Source organism: Salvelinus namaycush, chromosome 15 (assembly GCF_016432855.1).
Source record: "Salvelinus namaycush isolate Seneca chromosome 15, SaNama_1.0, whole genome shotgun sequence".
Lineage (NCBI taxonomy): Eukaryota > Metazoa > Chordata > Actinopteri > Salmoniformes > Salmonidae > Salvelinus > Salvelinus namaycush.
Genome location: NC_052321.1, coordinates 34419590 through 34438406, shown reverse-complemented (window position 1 = coordinate 34438406; position 18817 = coordinate 34419590). Strand labels below are relative to the sequence as shown.

At 41.1% G+C, this 18817-nt stretch overlaps 1 protein-coding gene across 1 annotated transcript in view; it reads right to left on the bottom strand.

Moving 5' to 3' along the window:
* Nucleotides 1-364: 364 nt before the first annotated feature.
* si:dkey-288a3.2 (protein phosphatase 1 regulatory subunit 37) overlaps nucleotides 365-18817 on the bottom strand; it is a 35357-nt gene continuing 16904 nt past the window's right edge. The window contains exons 4-8 of the mRNA XM_039009118.1: nucleotides 17919-18074; nucleotides 17368-17480; nucleotides 955-1096; nucleotides 577-743; nucleotides 365-379 (exon numbers count right to left, since the gene is read on the bottom strand). Of these exons, the coding sequence (XP_038865046.1) occupies nucleotides 365-379; nucleotides 577-743; nucleotides 955-1096; nucleotides 17368-17480; nucleotides 17919-18074 (593 nt within the window). The remainder of the gene's footprint in view (nucleotides 380-576; nucleotides 744-954; nucleotides 1097-17367; nucleotides 17481-17918; nucleotides 18075-18817) is intronic.

Genomic DNA, 18817 nt, shown 5'->3' with positions numbered 1-18817 from the left:
AACAAGTTTAGAGCCCCATCCACACGAAGCCGTTGGAGTTAATTTTAAAGTAAGAATTCCGTTCCTTGGAGATTTTAATTAATGCTTTAATATGCAAATAAGTTAGCTGAGATAAAATCATGACAAACAGATGGCAAGTGCGGGTAATTATTTTGTGAATCCAGCAGGGGACTGTATTAAGGTAGTGGCAGAATAGTTCTCCTCAGGCCTTCACAGACACACACAGAGGAGAAAAACACTGACATACCACCATGGATGACTTTTTAGTTGTCTTTATCTGACTTCTAATTGTGAACTTTAACATGACCAACCAACAACTGTGGATTAAAGTATTCATATTTAAGTTGTGGGCGCATCGTTCTCCTCAGTTCTGCGTCTCCTCAAGAGACACAGAGGACAAAAAGGCAACAACGCTGAAGACGTATCGCAACACTTAATCGCCATGGATGACTTTTTAGTGTCTGACTCTGGCCCTGGTCAAAAGTAGTGCACTATATAGGGAAAAGTTGCTATGATGAAAAGTACTGCTCTACATAGGGAATAGGGTACAATTTGAGATGCTTGAGACTGATGTACCTGTTCCTGTTTGGGTGTGTGGTCCAGGTCTAGTGAGGTGAGGCTGTGGTTGATTCGTAAGGCCAGAGAGAGGGCCATGAGACCTCCAGCCCTGACCTCGTTCTCACGCACGTCCAGACGCTGGATCTGACGGCTCTCAGCTAGGAACTCAGCCAAAGCCACAGCACCTACACACACACACACACACACACACACACACACACACACACACACACACACACACACACACACACACACACACACACACACACACACACACACACACACACACACACACACACACACACACACACACACACATTTATAGTAACACAGTAGTATGAAGAGATAGCAAACACACAAAATAACATGAGTGACGACTGTGTGAAAGGTGAGTACCTTCACACGTGATGTGTGTGTGTTCCAGGCCTAGCTGCAAAAGTGAGTGGTTCATCATCAGAGATTCCCTCAGTGTGTGGATACCTCTGTTCTGCAGGTTATTCTCCCCCAGGTTCAATGTCTCCAGAGTCTTTAGGACAGGCTGGAATACAGCACAAACACAAGGCCACAGATTGTACTCTGTGTGCGTCCCGAATTCTCTATATAGTGCACCGTTTGGCACATAGCTTATATCCTCAACCTGAATATAACATCCAATAAAACATAACAATTCTGACATTCTTATAGAACCACAACTAGTGAAGCAGGGACAATACATCTGCACATTCAACTACATTTTTAGATATTTTGCAGCAAGTTGTTTATGGTGTTTATGAATCTGTTACAGGATGTTTAATCTCTTCCCGTCCACATAAAAACATGCTACAGTTCACTCTAGTACTTACTATAGAATTATATAGTAAACTATAGTACAGTGTAGAATCCTATACTCCATGTTGTAGTTTCCTTGATTATGTAGTGCTTACTTTAGAATGTTGTAGTATACTGTGTAGAATACTATACATTATACAACTGGTGGGTTTAATCCAGAATGCTGATTGGTTAAAACCGCATTCCAGCCAGTGTCTTTTCCACAAGCTACCACCGGCTAAATCTATGACGTTAAAATGCTTATTTACTCTGTTCCATGTGACTGCTCAATCCTCTGTCTCATCAGCCCAGCCAGGAAATGTATGAACTTGATCTCCACTATAAAAAGAATCTATACATCATCTCACATTTCTTTTAGACTAACATTTAGTTTTCAACAGCGGCGACTTGTATAAACCTTGCTGTCTCTCCGACATTTGCAACATTGTTTCAATATTCAAATTCGATCTACAGCTGTACCATAGTAATGAATGTCTCGGGAGTCTCGATGAGACAGACAGGCAGGCAATGTTTCTCACCCAATCGAAATCATGAATCAGCTGGCATAATTTTTATGGATATATACAAAGAAATGTAAATTGAAAAAAGGTCAAATGAAACGAAGTACAGCTAATCTTTCCAGCTTCAGTTTGAAGTGATTGTGTTAGCTGTGTTGTTGACTAGCTCCTCTGAACAACAGTGTCCTAACGAGAGAGCACATTTTCTATGCCATGCGAAATCACGCCTCTTTAGCTCATTGTTATGGATGTATCCAAATAAATGTCAATAGAAAACAGCTTAAACAAATGCAAATGAAGCTACATTGCTGTTATTCTGGCTAGCCGTAGTTGTTAGCCATAGTTGCCTAGCTAGCAAGCAAGGGTTAAGAACGTTGCCAGCCAGTATGGCAATGTAACATTTAGAACAAACGACTGGGTCGTGTCCATAGATACAGAACAAAAAGACTGAATGACTGGGTGGCGTCTTTAGCAACCGAACCGATAGAACCAACGACCAGCCGGCTTGGGTAGCAACCCAAGATTTGTTTTGGGACTATATCTTGTGGAAGGAGGAAATAGTATGAATAAATACATCAAAATAACATTCATGAAAATATGTCAATCATTATTTGAAGATGTTGGTAACCCGTTGTATAAAAGTGATAATGCCCTCAGGGCCAGTGTTTGTAGGATATATTTCCCTAACACCTGTGTCAATATTTCCTCCAAACACCGGCTTGTCGGGCATTATCACTTATCTGTAATATCCTTTGTCACGTAGTACTTAATTGAGAATTTTCCGATTGGACGGCTAGCTAGCTTTAACAATGCCATTTTGATTTGAAAAGTATGTCCTTAGGGAGCTCATGCCGGGGATTTCCTGAAGTTCCCCCTAGATCGTGGTGTGCAAACTATAGAGTTTTGTAGAATACTCTACTCCACACTGTAGTATCCCTTGATTGATCGTCAAAATCTATTTAAAAACACAATACAACCACAAACGTCGATACAATGCATTTAGAGATTTGTCGAAAACAAAGTTAATTCATTAAGTATTTAATTCCATTGTGGTTCTAGTTCAAATATTTTAGACATTCACAGCCAACCCCCCCAAAAATACTAAAGTATACTAAAGTATACTATGGTCTAAATGTATATACACTATAGTATTCACTGTAGTGTTTTTGAAGACATGACTGTAGTAACACCTGCTGACTAGGGTTAGCTAAAATTGCAGAACCACCAGACTACGACAGTTACTGTATAATGAGTGGATCACCTCAACCAGAACCAGAAGACAGGTTGGTGACAGGCCACCTATTGAGTTGGGTCAACATTCTGAGCAATGCAACAAACCAGGCAACACTTTAGCAAAAATATAAAACATTTATTACAATTGTAACATCCAAAACATTCGACAGATTCTAGGCCCATTAAAGGGAAACAGTACAGAACTAGATATAAAGAACAAGCAAAGTTGATTAGAACAGAGGATAGGTTTGTTTTTTAGAAACACATTAACAAGAGAACACCAAAATGACTTATATCTGTTACTTATCCTAGATAGCTTTCTGAAATACAATAATACTTTCACAGCGATTCAGCTGACCAAGTTTCATTTGAAATATGTATTACTGGTTGTCTGATAATTGTTGATTTAGATGACCAGTGATAGTGACAAACAATACTGTACTTCAGATTGTAGAAAAGACAGAACAGTTAACCACTGCATTTACATAAATAATATATATTTTAGGCGCTGCCAATAAACTGCCTCAACCTCAAACCAGCAAAGCCTCTCCAAACAAACCAACTGAAAACAAAAGGACATTTCAGTGGCTTTACATAATGAACATCTTGAATATTGTCACATGAATAAACTCACTGATGGTCAAACTCAACACATACCATTCATAATAGACCACACCAAACATTTTCTTCAAGACCGCAAGGTCACAAAATAGTTGCTCACAGGAATAAAAAGCAATGACGCCACGCCGTATCCCCCACCCCACCCTGCATGTACTCCCCTAATAAGGGTGCACAGAGAAACACTGACTACAACTTTGGTTCCTGGCCTGTCACACAATATTCCTTCTGTTACAATATTGTAACTGATTGAGGTTTAGGTGAGGGTTATGGTGATGCCCATCTACTGTGGGACTTAAGTTAAATAGTCTTTATAGATTCAGGTAATGGAGATGATACATGGCAGGGAATGATTGACATGAGACTCGTTTTGAATTGAGACTTGGCTGGATTTGTCTGGAGTATGGTTTATCTAAAAGGAGATAGAGAAAGGTGCAAATAATAACAGGCAAAACCAGCAATGAACATACATAATTAATCAGCTGTTAATAGCAGCATTTAATGGGTAAAACTATTTAAATATAGCAGCAGTTAACAATGAATGGCCAGAAAGGGTTACAATAGCATGCAGCATGGTAGGCCGAAGCTATAGCAGGCTAATTTATCAATGGCTATATAGCATGGCAAGCAAATAAACACTATAAGGCTAGCAGAAGTAGAAAGTATAGCCATAAAGCAGGCCTAGTTAGCATAACAAAGACAATGCACAAAAAGTGCAACAATTATTAACATGTGGCCATTAACACAAGTATCAAAGAGAAAAGATCAATACACTCAAAATGGCTGTTTGAATGAGCTGTTAGCATTTCGCGGCCAATATCAACTATAAAAAACAAACAATGGCTTGGGCGTCCTCGTCTTATCCTCTTTTGTAAGAGAAAAGGCTTGTACTCCTATTTCAATTACACATACTGGTGGTTGTTGTTTGTCGTGCTCAACTACACTGTCTGGGTGAAGGACCCGGATTGAAAGGAGGTGCCCTCGAACCTGCCCATACAGTAAATACCTTACCATAAAGTTATATAGAGGGCACATCTGCCACGAGTGCTCGCTGTCCTCACGTGGCCATACAGATGGGTACACGATCAATAGATGTATTACCTGTGGATCTAACAATGTAGTGTATCTACAGTACCACCATGTGGCTTGCAATACACTAGCGTTACACGCAGACAACTACGGTTAAGCACCAGCAGTCCCCCCCAGCACTCTGAGATTTTTAGTCTACTTGAGTATTTTATATCTATTGCTTCTGATATTGTTTTGTAGCCTAGCCTTTTTCCAATTATATGTGACATTTGAATTGTCCATTTTCTATTTTCTTCTACATATTCCTTGTTAATATTTATTGACTCCCTATTCTCCAGTATCTAATCAACTATCTGCTTGCACCTGTTGAGCCTGTTACGCACAGCAGGTGTGTCTCCTTAAGTACTTGTCTTCCTAATTTGTTTGTACAGCACTGATGAAGGCATAAGGCTGAAACATATGCTTCGTTTTTGTTTTTTCGCACCTTGCACTTTCACCTTTTGTATTCTTTTGCGCATGGATAAAATTAAGTGCATTATTTTTTTGAATCTCGGCCTCCTAGGGTTATGCCTTTTTCATGGTTTTCAGTGCGAGTACCCTTTGAACTCTACAGATATCTTCTTCTCCTACGCACCGGTCGCCTTCCATTCTAGCCTGAGTGCAAACACTCATACTGGTTTTCTAGAGGGCACACCTGACACGAATGCCCTCCCCCGCATCCACGTCACAGAGCACAGTAACCAGCTTTACCAGTATAAATCATCATCAGACAGCCAATAATACACACCCAGATAGTGGCTTGCTCTACTCAATCATAAATACTTAGGACTTTAAGTCACATATCATCGAAGAGGATCATTTGAAATACCTACCATATTTATGATTGCCTGAGTAGAGCAAGCCACTGTCTGGGTATGTATTACTGGTTGTCTGATAATTGTTGATTTATACTGGTAAACCCAAAAGGAACTGCCAGTTGGTTTTGAATCTTTGTACAGAATTCCTATCCCTTGATCATGACTCTCAGTTCCATTAAATTACACATAAGTCATTGGACGAAGGCACCTTCTGTACAGGGGAGTTTTGTTAAGAGTCCTTATTCTCAATCTAAACATTAACACTCGTTGCTTGTGGTACGGTTTTGGAAGTATAAGGACCTTATCTTAAATATCATCTAGAAATCTTTTTTTTTTAAATAACGAAAGGTTAAATTGATACACATCTTATCAGGTTAGTGTACCCACACGGCCATATCTCCATGTTACAGTGCTTGTTTTTACGGAAAACAGACAGAAGACGAGGCAACCGCATGTGCTAATTAGCTCAAGCGTGTGACTTGGGAAGTGTAACGGAAGTGTAGTTTCATCGGATTGAGGCACCGATGGCTGTATGGATCTGTGCAAAAATTCTACAGTAAGTTTTCTTTTTTATTTGAACGATTCTTTCTCTCTGATGAATTATCGTGGGCGAAACTAATGGCTGAAAACTGTAGGGAGACTGCAGAATGCCGCTTAGAGTTTGAGAGCTACAATATTGATCTGTTGTCTTCGGTACTTGTAGTGCTAATGGACACGCTAATAATTGTTGCACTTTTTCTGAATTGCCTTTGTTATGCTCATTACACCCCCCCCCCCAAAAAAAAAAAATATGCTGGGTTAAAAACAACCGAATTTGGGTAAATATTGGACAGAACACACATTAGATTATTTTGAACCAGCCAGTTGGAGGCATGGCTTTCAGATAGTTATTTTTGGCCACCCATGATGTCATTCCAGTTAATCTGTTCTGTTGTATTGTCAACACATGTTAAGGTTGAGCACTGACACTTTTGCAGCTTTAATAAGGCTTACACAAGAGTATCAGTTCCTTAAAACCTCTTTGGGCTAGAGGGCAGTATTTTCACGTCCGGATGAAAAGCATGCCCAAAGTAAACTGCCTGCTACTCAGGCCCAGAAGCTAGTATATGCATATTATTAGTAGATTTGGATAGAAAACACTCTGAAGTTTCTGAAACTGTTTTAATAATGTCTGTGAGTATAACAGAACTGATTTGGCAGGCGAAACCCCGAGCACAATCCATCCAGGGGAAAACATGTTTGAGCTCAATGTGTTTTCCATTAGGTTTCTATGGGAAGCTCTTTTTAATAGAAATATGCTTGCAGTTCCTATGGCTTCCATTAGATGTCAACAGTCTTTAGAAATTGTTGATGTTTTTCCTTTGAGAAATTAAGAAGTAGCCCTGTTCTTTCCATGTGTCACACAAAGGAGCGTGCGACCTGGAACTCGCTTCACTTTGTTTTCGTCCGGTATTGAGCACAGTATTTCCCGTCTTAAATTTGATCGATTATTTACGTTTTAGGATACATAAGTTTGGATTAGGAACGTTGTTTGAAATGTTTGGACCAAGTTTACAGGTAACTTATTAGATACTTTGTAGGCGAGTTGGAACTGGTGTATTTCTGAATCAAATGCGCCAAATAAATTGACATTTTGGGGATATAATGAAGGAATTTATCGAACAAAAGGACCATTTGTGATGTTTATGGGACATTTTGGAGTGCCAACAGAAGAAGATCTTCAAAGGTAAGGCATGCATTATATCGTATATCCCATCCAATGCTGGGATAGTTTCCACTTTGTTATAATATTTAAATAATGTTAATGAAAAATATGTGTGTGAAAATACTCTCATTGGTTGTGAAAGCCACGCCCCCCTTAAACCACACCTCCAGTCTTATCTGACCCGGTGGATCATAGCTCAGCGACCCAATTACGCTTGTTACTTTTGTTTATTTTATATTTTGTTTGCTTGCCATGCTATGCTATGTAGCCATTAATAAATTAGCCAGCTATAGCTTCGGCCTACCATGCCGCATGCTATTGTACCCCCTTTCTAGCAATTCATGATTATTGCCATTAACAGCCTATTAATTATGTATGTTCATTACTGTTTATGCCTGTTATTATCGGTGTCTCCTTTTAGATAAACCATATTGAAGAGGCCGGGGAAATATTGGGGAGGGCAGAGAGGACGGAAGATGGCGGAAACTGAGGTTTTGTTTGAAACTGCCAGTGAATCGAATAGTACAGAAAGTGAAAATGAGTGGGTTACAGTGGCGGGAAAGGAGAAGTAAAGCTATGTTGGAAAATAGGAAACCACTAGACTCGTTTTTGGTCGGAGTCAGGGTTTTGGATGAATGCTACTTGGTAAATCCGTTTAACGTCTCCAAGAAAATCTGGAATGTGTTGGAACAAAGTGTGGAGTCGGTGAGAGTTACAAGAAGTGGTCTTATTTTATTTTTTGGTCTGCGGAGCAGAAGAAGCGTGTGTTAAAACTCAAAAAGATGTCGGAGTGGAATGTTTACTGCATGGATGTTCGTAGCAGGGCGCCAATCAAGGGGGTTATTTCTGGGCTGGCGCAAAAAAGAAAGGCAGAGGATATACAGTGGGGCAAAAAAGTATTTAGTCAGCCACCAATTGTGCAAGTTCTCCCACTTAAAAAGATGAGAGAAGCCTGTAATTTTCATCATAGGTACACTTCAACTATGACAGACAAAATGAGAAAAAAAAATCCAGAAAATCACATTGTAGGATTTTTAATTAATTTATTTGCAAATTATGGTGGAAAATAAGTATTTGGTCAATAACAAAAGTTTATCTCAATACTTTGTTATATACCCTTTGTTGGCAATGACAGAGGTCAAACGTTTTCTGTAAGTCTTCACAAGGTTTTCACACACTGTTGCTGGTATTTTGGCCCATTCCTCCATGCAGATCACCTCTAGAGCAGGGATGTTTTGGGGCTGTTGCTGGGCAAAATGGACTTTCAACTCCCTCCAAAGATTTTCTATGGGAGAAATCTTGTCGGTGAATGTCTGCTCATCACAGGCCCCTGAGCCTGTGTAGGGATGTATTTTGGAGTGGACTATGATTGAAGAAGTATGATGTTGATATAATTTTACATTTTTTTTGTTGGCGTGTTTTATTTTGTATGATGTTGTTATCCACCTTTCCCAGAATGTTTTTTTAAGTTTCTTATTCAATAACTCGTCCAGCTGGTGGCGGTAATGCACCATTAACATTGAATGCCAACCGCCGTTAAACCCCATCGAAGAAGAAGAATTCAGGGGAGAGCTGTATACCTGGAAGGTCATTTGTGGTTGTGTAGGTTGTACGGTGGCGGTGCAGTTTGTTTATTTTGTGACCATGCGGTCTTGAAGAAACGTTTGAGGGGTGTTCTAATGTTCTGAATGGTATGTGTTGAGTTTGACCATCAGTGACAATATTCAAGATGTTCATTATGTAAAGCCACCATTTTCAGTTGTTTTGTTTGGCGAGGCTTTTCTGGTTTGAGGTCCAGGCAGTTTATTGGCAGCGCCCTCCAATAAGTTGACTTTGTAAAGTAATTTGTATTTAAAAAATATCTATTGTTTATGTAAATGCAGTGGTTAACCATCAGAAGTACAGTATTGTTTGACACTGTTTTTGGTCATCTTGTTAAGTTGGTCATCTGAATCTCTGAAAGCCAAGCACTGCATTTCAGAAACCTATCCAGTGGAAGTAACAGATCTAAGTCATTTTGGTGAACTTAATATGTGTTATCTGTCAAACATGCAAATCTAATTGTCTAAGTCAGTGGTTCCCAAACTTTTTATAGGCCCGTACCCCTTCAAACATTCAACCTCCAGCTGCCTACCCCCTCTAGCACCTGTTGTTTTTTGCCATCATTGTAAGCCTGCCACACACACACACACTATACGATACAATTATTAAACATAAGAATGAATGTGAGTTTATGTCACAACCCAGCTCGTGGGAAGTGACAAAGAGCTCTTATAGGACCAGGGCACAAATAATAATATAATAATAATCAATAGTTTTGCTCTTTATTTAACCATCTTACATAAAACCTTATTTATTCATTGAAAATTGTGAATAACTCACCACAGGTTAATGAGAAGGGTGTGCTTGAAAGGATGCACATAACTCTGCAATGTTGGGTTGTATTGAAGAGAGTCTCTGTCTTAAATAATTTTCCACACACAGTCTGTGCCCGTATTTAGTTTTCATGCGAGTGAGGGCCAAGAATCCACTCTCACATAGGTGCATGGTTGCAAAGGGCATCAGTGTCTAAACAGCGCAATTTGCCAAGGCAGGATACTCTGAGCGCAGCCCAATCCAGAAATATGGCAGTGGCTTCTGATTAAATTCAATTTTCACAGAACCGCATTTTGTAATTTTGATGAGGCTCTCTTGTTCAGATATCGGTAAGTGTACTGGAGGCAGGGCATGTAAGGGATAACGAATCCAGTTGTTTGTGTCATCCGTTTTGGGAAAGTACCTGCGTAATTGCGCACTCAATTCACTCAGTGCTTCGCTATATCACATTTGACATTGTCCGTAAGCTTGAGTTCATTTGCACACAAAAAATCATACAATGATGGAAAGACCTGTGTGTTGTCCTTGTTAATGCAGACAGAGAAGAGCTCCAACATATTAATCATAGCCTCAATTTTGTCCCACACATTGAATATAGTTGCGGAGAGTCCCTGTAATCCTAGATTCAGATCATTCAGGCGAGAAAAAACATGACCCAGATAGGCCAGTCGTGTGAGAAACTTGTCATCATGCAAGCTGTCAGACAAGTGGAAATTATGGTCAGTAAAGAAAACTTTAAGCCCGTCTCTCAATTAAAAACAACGTGTCAATACTTTGCGCCTTGGTAACCAGCGCACTTCTGTATGTTGTAAAAGTGTTACATGGTCGCTGCCCATATCATTGCATAATGCAGAAAATACACGAGAGTTCAGGGGCCTTGTTTTATTAAAGTTAATCCTTTTCATTGTAGTGTCCAACACATTTTTCTAGCTGTCAGGCATTCCCTTGGCAGCAAGAGCCTCTCGGTAGATGCTGCAGTGTACCCAAGTGGCGTCGGGAGCAACTGCTTGCACGCACGTTACCACTCCACTGTGTCTCCCTGTCATAGCGTTTGTGCCATCAGTACAGATACCAACACAAACACATCTTGACCACCAAAGTCCATTTGATGTCACGAAGCTGTCCAGTACTTTAAAAATATCCTTGCCTGTTGTCCTGGTTTACAGTGGTTTGCAGAAGAGGATGTCTTCCTTAATTGACCCTCCATAAACGTAACGGACATATACCAGGAGCTGTGCCAGGCCCGCCACATCTGTTGACTCATCCAGCTGTAACGCATATAATTCACTGGCTTGTATGCAAAGCAGTAATTGTTTCAAAACATCTCCTGCCATGTCACTGATGCGTTGTGAAACAGTGTTGTTTGATGAAGGCATTGTCTGTATATTTTTTTGGGCCTTTCCCCCAGCATTGTCCCAGCCATATCGGCGGTAGCAGGAATAATTAAGTCCTCCACAATAGTATGGGGCTTGCCTGTCCTAGCCACTCGGTAGCTCACCATATAAGACGCTTCTAGACCCTTCTTATTAATGGTGTCTGTTGCTTTTATACATGTCTTACTACTCGAAAGTTATCTTAATTCTCGCTCAAAAAACTCCAGTGGCTTATTTTTCAAATTGGCATGTTTTGTTTCTAAATGTCTGTGCAAGAGTGAAGGTTTCATCAAATTGTGAGATAGTACTTTTGCACATATAACCCACTGTGGCTGAGGAAAGGCACTACTCCCAATATAAGTGAACCCCAAATCAATGTAGTTCTCATCATATTTGCGCCTCTTCGATGGTCCAACGTCCCTGTCTGTTGTTCGGTGCTGTCCCGGGTAAGGGTGCAGTAGCTCTTCGGCTGTATCAGATTCACAATTGTCAGTGTCCATGCTAGCTGGGCTAACAACAAATGTAGAATTACTGATATTAGCATTGGATGTGCTCGTGGAAGCAGAACAACTTGTGTTGTCGACAGGTGCAGGTGTAGTACAGCTGGTAGTACTGCTTTTTTTAACCATTTATCAATTTTTGAGCAAATGGAATGAACAGCAGCAACGTTTGGCTACATACAGTGGCTTGCAAAAGTATTCACCCCCTTGGCATTTTTCCTATTTTGTTGCCTTACAACCTGTAATTAAAATCGATTTTTGGGGGGGTTGTATCATTTGACTTACACACCATGCCTACCACATTGAAGATGCAAAATATTTTTTCTTGTGAAACAAACAAGACAAAAAAACAGACAACTTGCTTGAGCGTGCCTAACTATTCACCCCCCCCCCCCAAAGTCAATACTTTGTAGAGCCACCTTTTGCAGCAATTACAGCTGCAAGTCTTTTGGGGTGTGTCTCTATAAGCTTGGCACATCTAGCCACTGGGATTTTTGCCCATTCTTCAAGGCAAAACTGCTCCAGCTCCTTCAAGTTGGATGGGTTCCGCTGGTGTACAGCAATCTTTAAGTCATACCACAGATTCTCAATTGGATTGAGGTTTGGGCTTTGACTAGGCCATTCCAAGACATTTAAATGTATCCTCTTAAACCACTCGAGTGTTGCTTTAGCAGTATGCTTCGAGTCATTGTCCTGCTGTAAGGTGAACCTCCTTCCCAGTCTCAAATCTCTGGAAGCCAAACAGGATTCCCTCAAGAATTTCCCTGTATTTAGCACCATCCATCATTCCTTCAATTCTGACCAGTTTCCCAGTCCCTGCCGATCAAAAACATCCCCACAGCATGATGCTGCCACCACCATGCTTCACTGTGGGGATGGTGTTCTCGGGGTGATGAGAGGTGTTTGGTTTGCGCCAGACATAGCGTTTTCCTTGATTGTGTGACGACCCTCCCGCTCTGTCTGCCGAATTCTTTCTCTTTGCTCTTGTTTTCCTTAATAGGATGTCGGTGGGCGGAGCCGGGAGACACTTGGGCTCGGGTGTGTCCCGGGATAAATACACCTCTTCCCCATTTATTGAGGAGACTCTCCATGCAGATACACGGTTAGATTTTGGTTGTGGCATTTTTATGGCCATTTTGTTTGTTTGCTTTGGCACCTTTCAACACCCCACATTATCACATTTATGCACGCAACCACTCACTTACATTACTGACTACAGACACTATTGTTAATTGTATTTACGTTACTTCAGTTAATAAATATATTTTTGGTATTCCTTATCTCCACGTTGTCTCCCTTTTTGTTACAGACTTTCAGCCAGTTCATGACAATGGCCAAAAAGCTCAATTTTAGTCTCATCTGACCAGAATACATTCTTCCATATGTTTGGGGAGTCTGCCACATGCCTTTTGGCGAGCACCAAACGTGTTTGTTTATTTTGTTCTTCAAGCAATGGCTTTTTTCTGGCTACTCTTCCGTAAAGCCCAGCTCTGTGGAGTGTACGGATTAAAGTGGTCCTATGGACAGATACTCCAAATTCCGCTGTGGAACTTTGCAGCTCCTTCAGGGTTATCTTTGTTCTCTTTGTTGCCTCTCTGATTAATGCCCTCCTTGCCTGATCTGTGAGTTTTGGTGGGCGGCTCTCTCTTGGCAGGTTTGTTGCAGTGCCATATTCTTTCAATTTTTTAATAATGGATTTAACGGTGCTCTGTGGGATATTCAAAGTTTCTGATATTTTTTTATAACCCAACCCTGGTCTGTACTTCTCCACAACTTTGTCCCTGACCTGTTTGGAGAGCTCCTTGGTCTTCATGGTGCCGCTTGCTTGGTGGTGCAGCTTGCTTGGTGGTGTTGCAGACTCTGGGGCCTTTCAGAACAGGTGTATATATACACTGAGATCACGTGACAGATCATGTGACACTTAGATTGCACACACGAAATCGTGGAGAAAAAGTGGGTAAAAATAAAATATATATTTGAATTCCATTTCGTTCTGTTTTTTTCTGTGAGCTCAATGCGCATATTGCAAAGTTTCTCTAGAGATAAATCAGATCAAGCCAGAACTGTGCGATGTAGTAGGGAGTTGGTTTCCAACAGACTAATATTCTACTTAGTTTAGCGCAGAAAATGTGGTAATTAACTACAATGGCCATAAGCCATTGCATGCCTACTTGGCCAGCCTGTGTTATAGGCCTGCTGCGTAAAAGAGACAGAAGAATGCTCGATCTAGAGGAGCATTTGCTTCGTGCGAGGTATTTCCACCTGAAAATACACGATCTAAGTGATTTTATATTTGGTATTCAGCAGACATGAAAAAAAAAGATTGAAACCAAAATCAAAAACCGGGATTATTTCTTAATCGAACCGAACTCAAAAAGCACTAATCGCTCAGCACTACAACACAGACACATCAGAGACAGAACCCCTTCCCCTCTTTATTGCAGAATTGTGATATGCGATTGACCAACATTGACACTAGTTCATTTTGAATAATAGTTCACTTCAAAGAATCAACACTTCATCACTTCAAAATGTACAAATAAACACATATGTAAAGATCAAAAATCTTAGGCTAAACAACAAAAGATAATTGAGCAATAACAAGTATGCAAATATTACTAAAGCATAATTTCAGGTGAACAAAAAACCCACCTTACAATCTTGCTCCACTGATCCCTGATCTACTGGGTAGGCAGACATGTATTAGGTTTATACATTATGTGTGATGTTGAACTGTATTTTTGTATGCAACATTTGCTAACATAGGTCGGCCTACACATATAATCCATGGCATATAGGATATACACTTAGTCTCTTGGGACACTCATTGGGAGTGCTCTCCATCTGCGAACAGGCTTTCACAGCTTTCCATATCTGAGAACAGAAAAAGAAAATCACAAACAGGCAAACAGATATACTCAAATTAGAAAGCACTAAATAATATATTACTATTATATCTCTGTCCTCAAAGTTTTCCCCTCTGGGGACTGGAATTGGATACACTTTTCATAATGTCATCCCACAAAGATACCTGCCCTGTCCAGTAGCCTACACTCTCTGTTTACTGACAGCTGGAACTACAATGTCACCCTCTTCCATGGCTGTGTCCAAATGCATTTGGAGACTGTTTTTAATTTACAATGTACAATGATTACATCAAGATAGCTAGCTAATGGGAAGTTAGCTAGCTGATGACATTTTAATTCACTTAGCTAAACAGTGTGTCAAGCTAGCTAGCTAGCAGCTCAGTTGAGTTAGCCTACAAAGTGGCCTACTGTAGCCAGCCAGCTAGCTAATAATACATTAACATTTAAAAACATGTATTTACTTACTTGAATAGGTTCTCCCACTGGCTCAAAAAAATAAAATAATGGACAATATTCACAATATTTTTGGTCGTATTAAAGTGCCGCCAGCAGCCATGTGGATGAATGGAGGGAAAAAACTATTTAGTAAAAAAAAAAGGTGTACCACCAGAGGTATTGACCATATTGTGATGTTTGACTTTACCAGCGTAATCCACTTTCAATTTCACTAAATGTAAATCGCATAACTGTGGGCGACAGTTATAACTTAAAAACTAGCACTTAAAACTAGCATAGGCAACAATTACCCGGACGGTAAACAGTGGTGCACATAACACACAGCACCACTTCTACGGGTGTGTGGGGGGAGGGTTCTTGAAATGTCACATCCAATCAAAATCTTGCCGTTGGGAGCCAGCGGGCCATTCAAAATGTTTTTGCAAAACAAATTCTCCAGACCTCCAAGAGAGGCGTGACCATGACGTGATTCTGGAGGTATGGCATTGTGAGACTACTGTAGTGTTTTTGCAAACATGTCTGTACAGTATTTACTGTAAACACTGCAGTATACTACAGTCATGTCAGCAAAAACACTACAATACACTACGGTCATATCCGCAATAACACGAATACTATAGTATACTATAGTCAGAGTGAGGAGCGATACACCAGCGTACCTCATTGCCACCCCCGTTCCACTCCTTTGGTCACCCGGCTGAGGAGGTAATGAATGAACGCGAGGGTGGAAAGATGCTGGCAACTGCAGACCTGAGGAAGTGCGTCTTCAGAGTTAATTTGTACAGTGGTGACTACAAACACACTCAAGAGCCCCTCGCTGTGTGTGTGTGGCACACTCAAGAGGCCCTTGCTGTGTCTGTGCTAATGCCAGCTCAGAGATGTGCAGAGGGGAGAGGGATACACAGAGGCACGACACGTCCGATGGACGACTGAAACCTTTCCCAGAGAGAGGAGATGCTTGAAGGGGAACGCAGGGGATAATAGCGACCAATTAAAGACTTGACTGGTTGTTTGAGGGTTTGAGTCAAGCATGGATGAGGCCTGTCGCATGTAAACCACTGTAGGTTTGGAGAAGAGAGCTTTGGGGAAAACACAATACAGGGCTTCAGTTAAAACCAAAAATTCTAAGACAGATTTTGAGGTTTCAGATGACAAAACAAATGGATTAAACAGAGTGAACACCCAGAACTATAAATTGTGAAGATGTAGTCCAGCCATACTCAACAGGCGGACCGCGGTACGAATCTGGACCCAGAATGGGGTTGGTATGGACCGCAGATCCCAACTTAAAAACAACTTTTTTTAACAACTCAGTCGGGCTTTCAATTTAATGTTATTGAGAGTTGTACTAGTAGAATGTACAAGGTGCAATTTGTAAATGTTGTAGTGCATGGCAGCTTTCCTCTTATGTCATTAAGACATTAATTTAGAGAGCTATTTATAATCTATGTATAACTAGCCCATGTTAGTTAGGCTAACCATCTTGTAGTTATCAAGGCCAGCTTTGATTCCCATTGATTTTGTTGAGTCGCTCAGGTATCATATGAACACACATAAGACATGGATAAATGTGTAGAGAAGAAATTAGCTTAAAAACAGTTTAAAAAATCATTCCGCCAAAAAGAGGGGTGTGAAAAGTTTGGGTCGTGAGGTGGTGGTTTGCTACTACGCCGATAAATGACAATATCCATCAAAACATTTGCCAGATAGGACATTTGTGTGAACGGACCTTCTCAAAAAGTAGAGTATCCTTGACCTAGTCCATTAAGAAGCAAAAATTGACAAATAAATGCCTAAAAAGAGGAACTAAAACCGGAGTACCTATACCAATAACAAATATAAAACTCACAGAAAAAGGGAGTTATACTGTATAGTGATTTGTCACTACACTAAATGTGTGTTCTGGATAACATTACAACCCAATTACATTCTGTGACACCAAAGTGGTTCCATGTCCGACCCAAATAACCCGCTCTCACTCTGTTGTCTATCTCTTCCAACAGAGACAGCCCAGAGGACAAAAGGAAAAGAGAAATACAACAAACGAGAAAGGTTAATAACAGCTTTTCCTGTGTCATATTTGACAAGACCAGCCATTGGCCTAATTATCGTCATTATGGTTTGCCAAGACTTCTACTTCTCCTTCTTAGTGGCAGGCAGCATGATAGCCACTTCTAAACACATATCTATTATTTAATCAAACTGTTGGTGGTGGCAGAACGGAGAGAGCGAGGGGCACTTTATTTTTGGCCTGGGTGAGTTCTCTTTGAATATGCCAGTGGGCCAAGGCTTTTAATGTATACCCCTTTGATTTCCAAATCGCCACCACTCAAATGACAAAGGTGCAGTTTATGTTGCTAAAGGGAAAGGCTAAATCTGAGTCAAAGGCTAAGGGTTGAGCTAAATGGTAATCCAGGATCAACACAGCTAATTTCTGATACAGGATCAACATAAGATCTGTGTTCCTCACCAGAACTTTGGCTAGATGGACCAGTCCATTGTTAGTGATCTGGTTGTTCCATAGAATCAGAACCTTCAGTCCATCTGTCTGACCTCTCAGACCTTCACAGATCTCCTCCAGTCCTGCACAAGACCAGAAAAGAGAGATGAAACACTTAAGACTACAGTGCACTAGGCTAGTCCTAAAGGGCTTACATAAATGACAAGGGGAATTTAACAGTTTGCTGCTACCTCAATCTCTGTGAGTGATACAGAGTGAAAATGGTCCTGTTCTTTGACAGTACCAGGACCGTCACCTGAGTCTGTTATGGTGTTGTTGCTGAGGTCCAGGATAGTGATGGTACTGTTCACAGGAGCTTGGTTGCACCTTAATTGGGGAGAACGGGCTCGTGGTAATGGCTGGAGCGGAATAAGTGGAATGGTATCAAATACATCAAGCACATGGTTCCCATGTGTTTGATGCCATTCCATTCGCTCAGTTCCAGCCATTATTAGAAGCCGTCCTCCCTCCGGCAGCCTCCACTGGTACTGTTTCATACTGAATATGTTCTTTAAGTGCACCTGAGTTTGCTATGGTGTTGTTGCTGAGGTCCAGAGTAGTGATTGAGCTGTTGTATCTGAGCAGGTCTCCTAACTGCATAGAGTCCTGTTCGCTGTTCAGATTATTGTTGGACAGGTACAGCTCCCGGAGTGCTCTGTTGCTCTTCAGAGCAGCCACTATGGACAAAGAAACCAAAGCAATATTACTTTTTAAGTAAAGTTTGGTTTGATGGTAAAGAATCATGCTAGTCTAATAAATAACCTACTTTAGCTTAAGAACGTTTGAGACTAAACCATTGTATTTATAGTATTTCTCAAGAGTCAACTAGCGTTTCTCAAAAGCACAAATCTCCCATTATTCTACCAAAAATATTTCAAAGCATAATTTTATTGCACACTATCTCTCGGTAAATTGTACAGTGAAGTGTGTGTCTGTGTGTGCATTGGTGGGTTGTCACGCAGCCCAGCCTTAGCGGATCGATGCAGTAGATTTGATCAGGCCCTTTGGGCTGCATGTGGAATGCCAACATTGTCATCATGCACAGTGGGAACCAAATGGAGGGATCGCTGGATTGATCTGGACGACTCCACGGCGCACGGCCCGTCGAGCGCCGCAATCAGGGCCCCTTCGATCGAAGGCAATGATCCACAGCTGGGCCCCCCGCAGAGAAGGATGGAAGCGAACGGGGGAGGACAGGGGGGTAGGCAGGGGCGACGAGGCTGGATGCACGGCCCAAAAATATCAAAAGGATCCAGGAGGGTTTAAAGAGATAGGGTCTCTGTCTCAGTGGTGAGAAGGAAGAGCGTGTACGTGTATGTGCCTGTCTCCTCCTCTGGCTCATTTACAGATTTACAGGTCATTGTCTCCTCCCTGATCACTAGAGTACACCGGCCCAGCCCCCTGCTGCTCACAGAAGAGG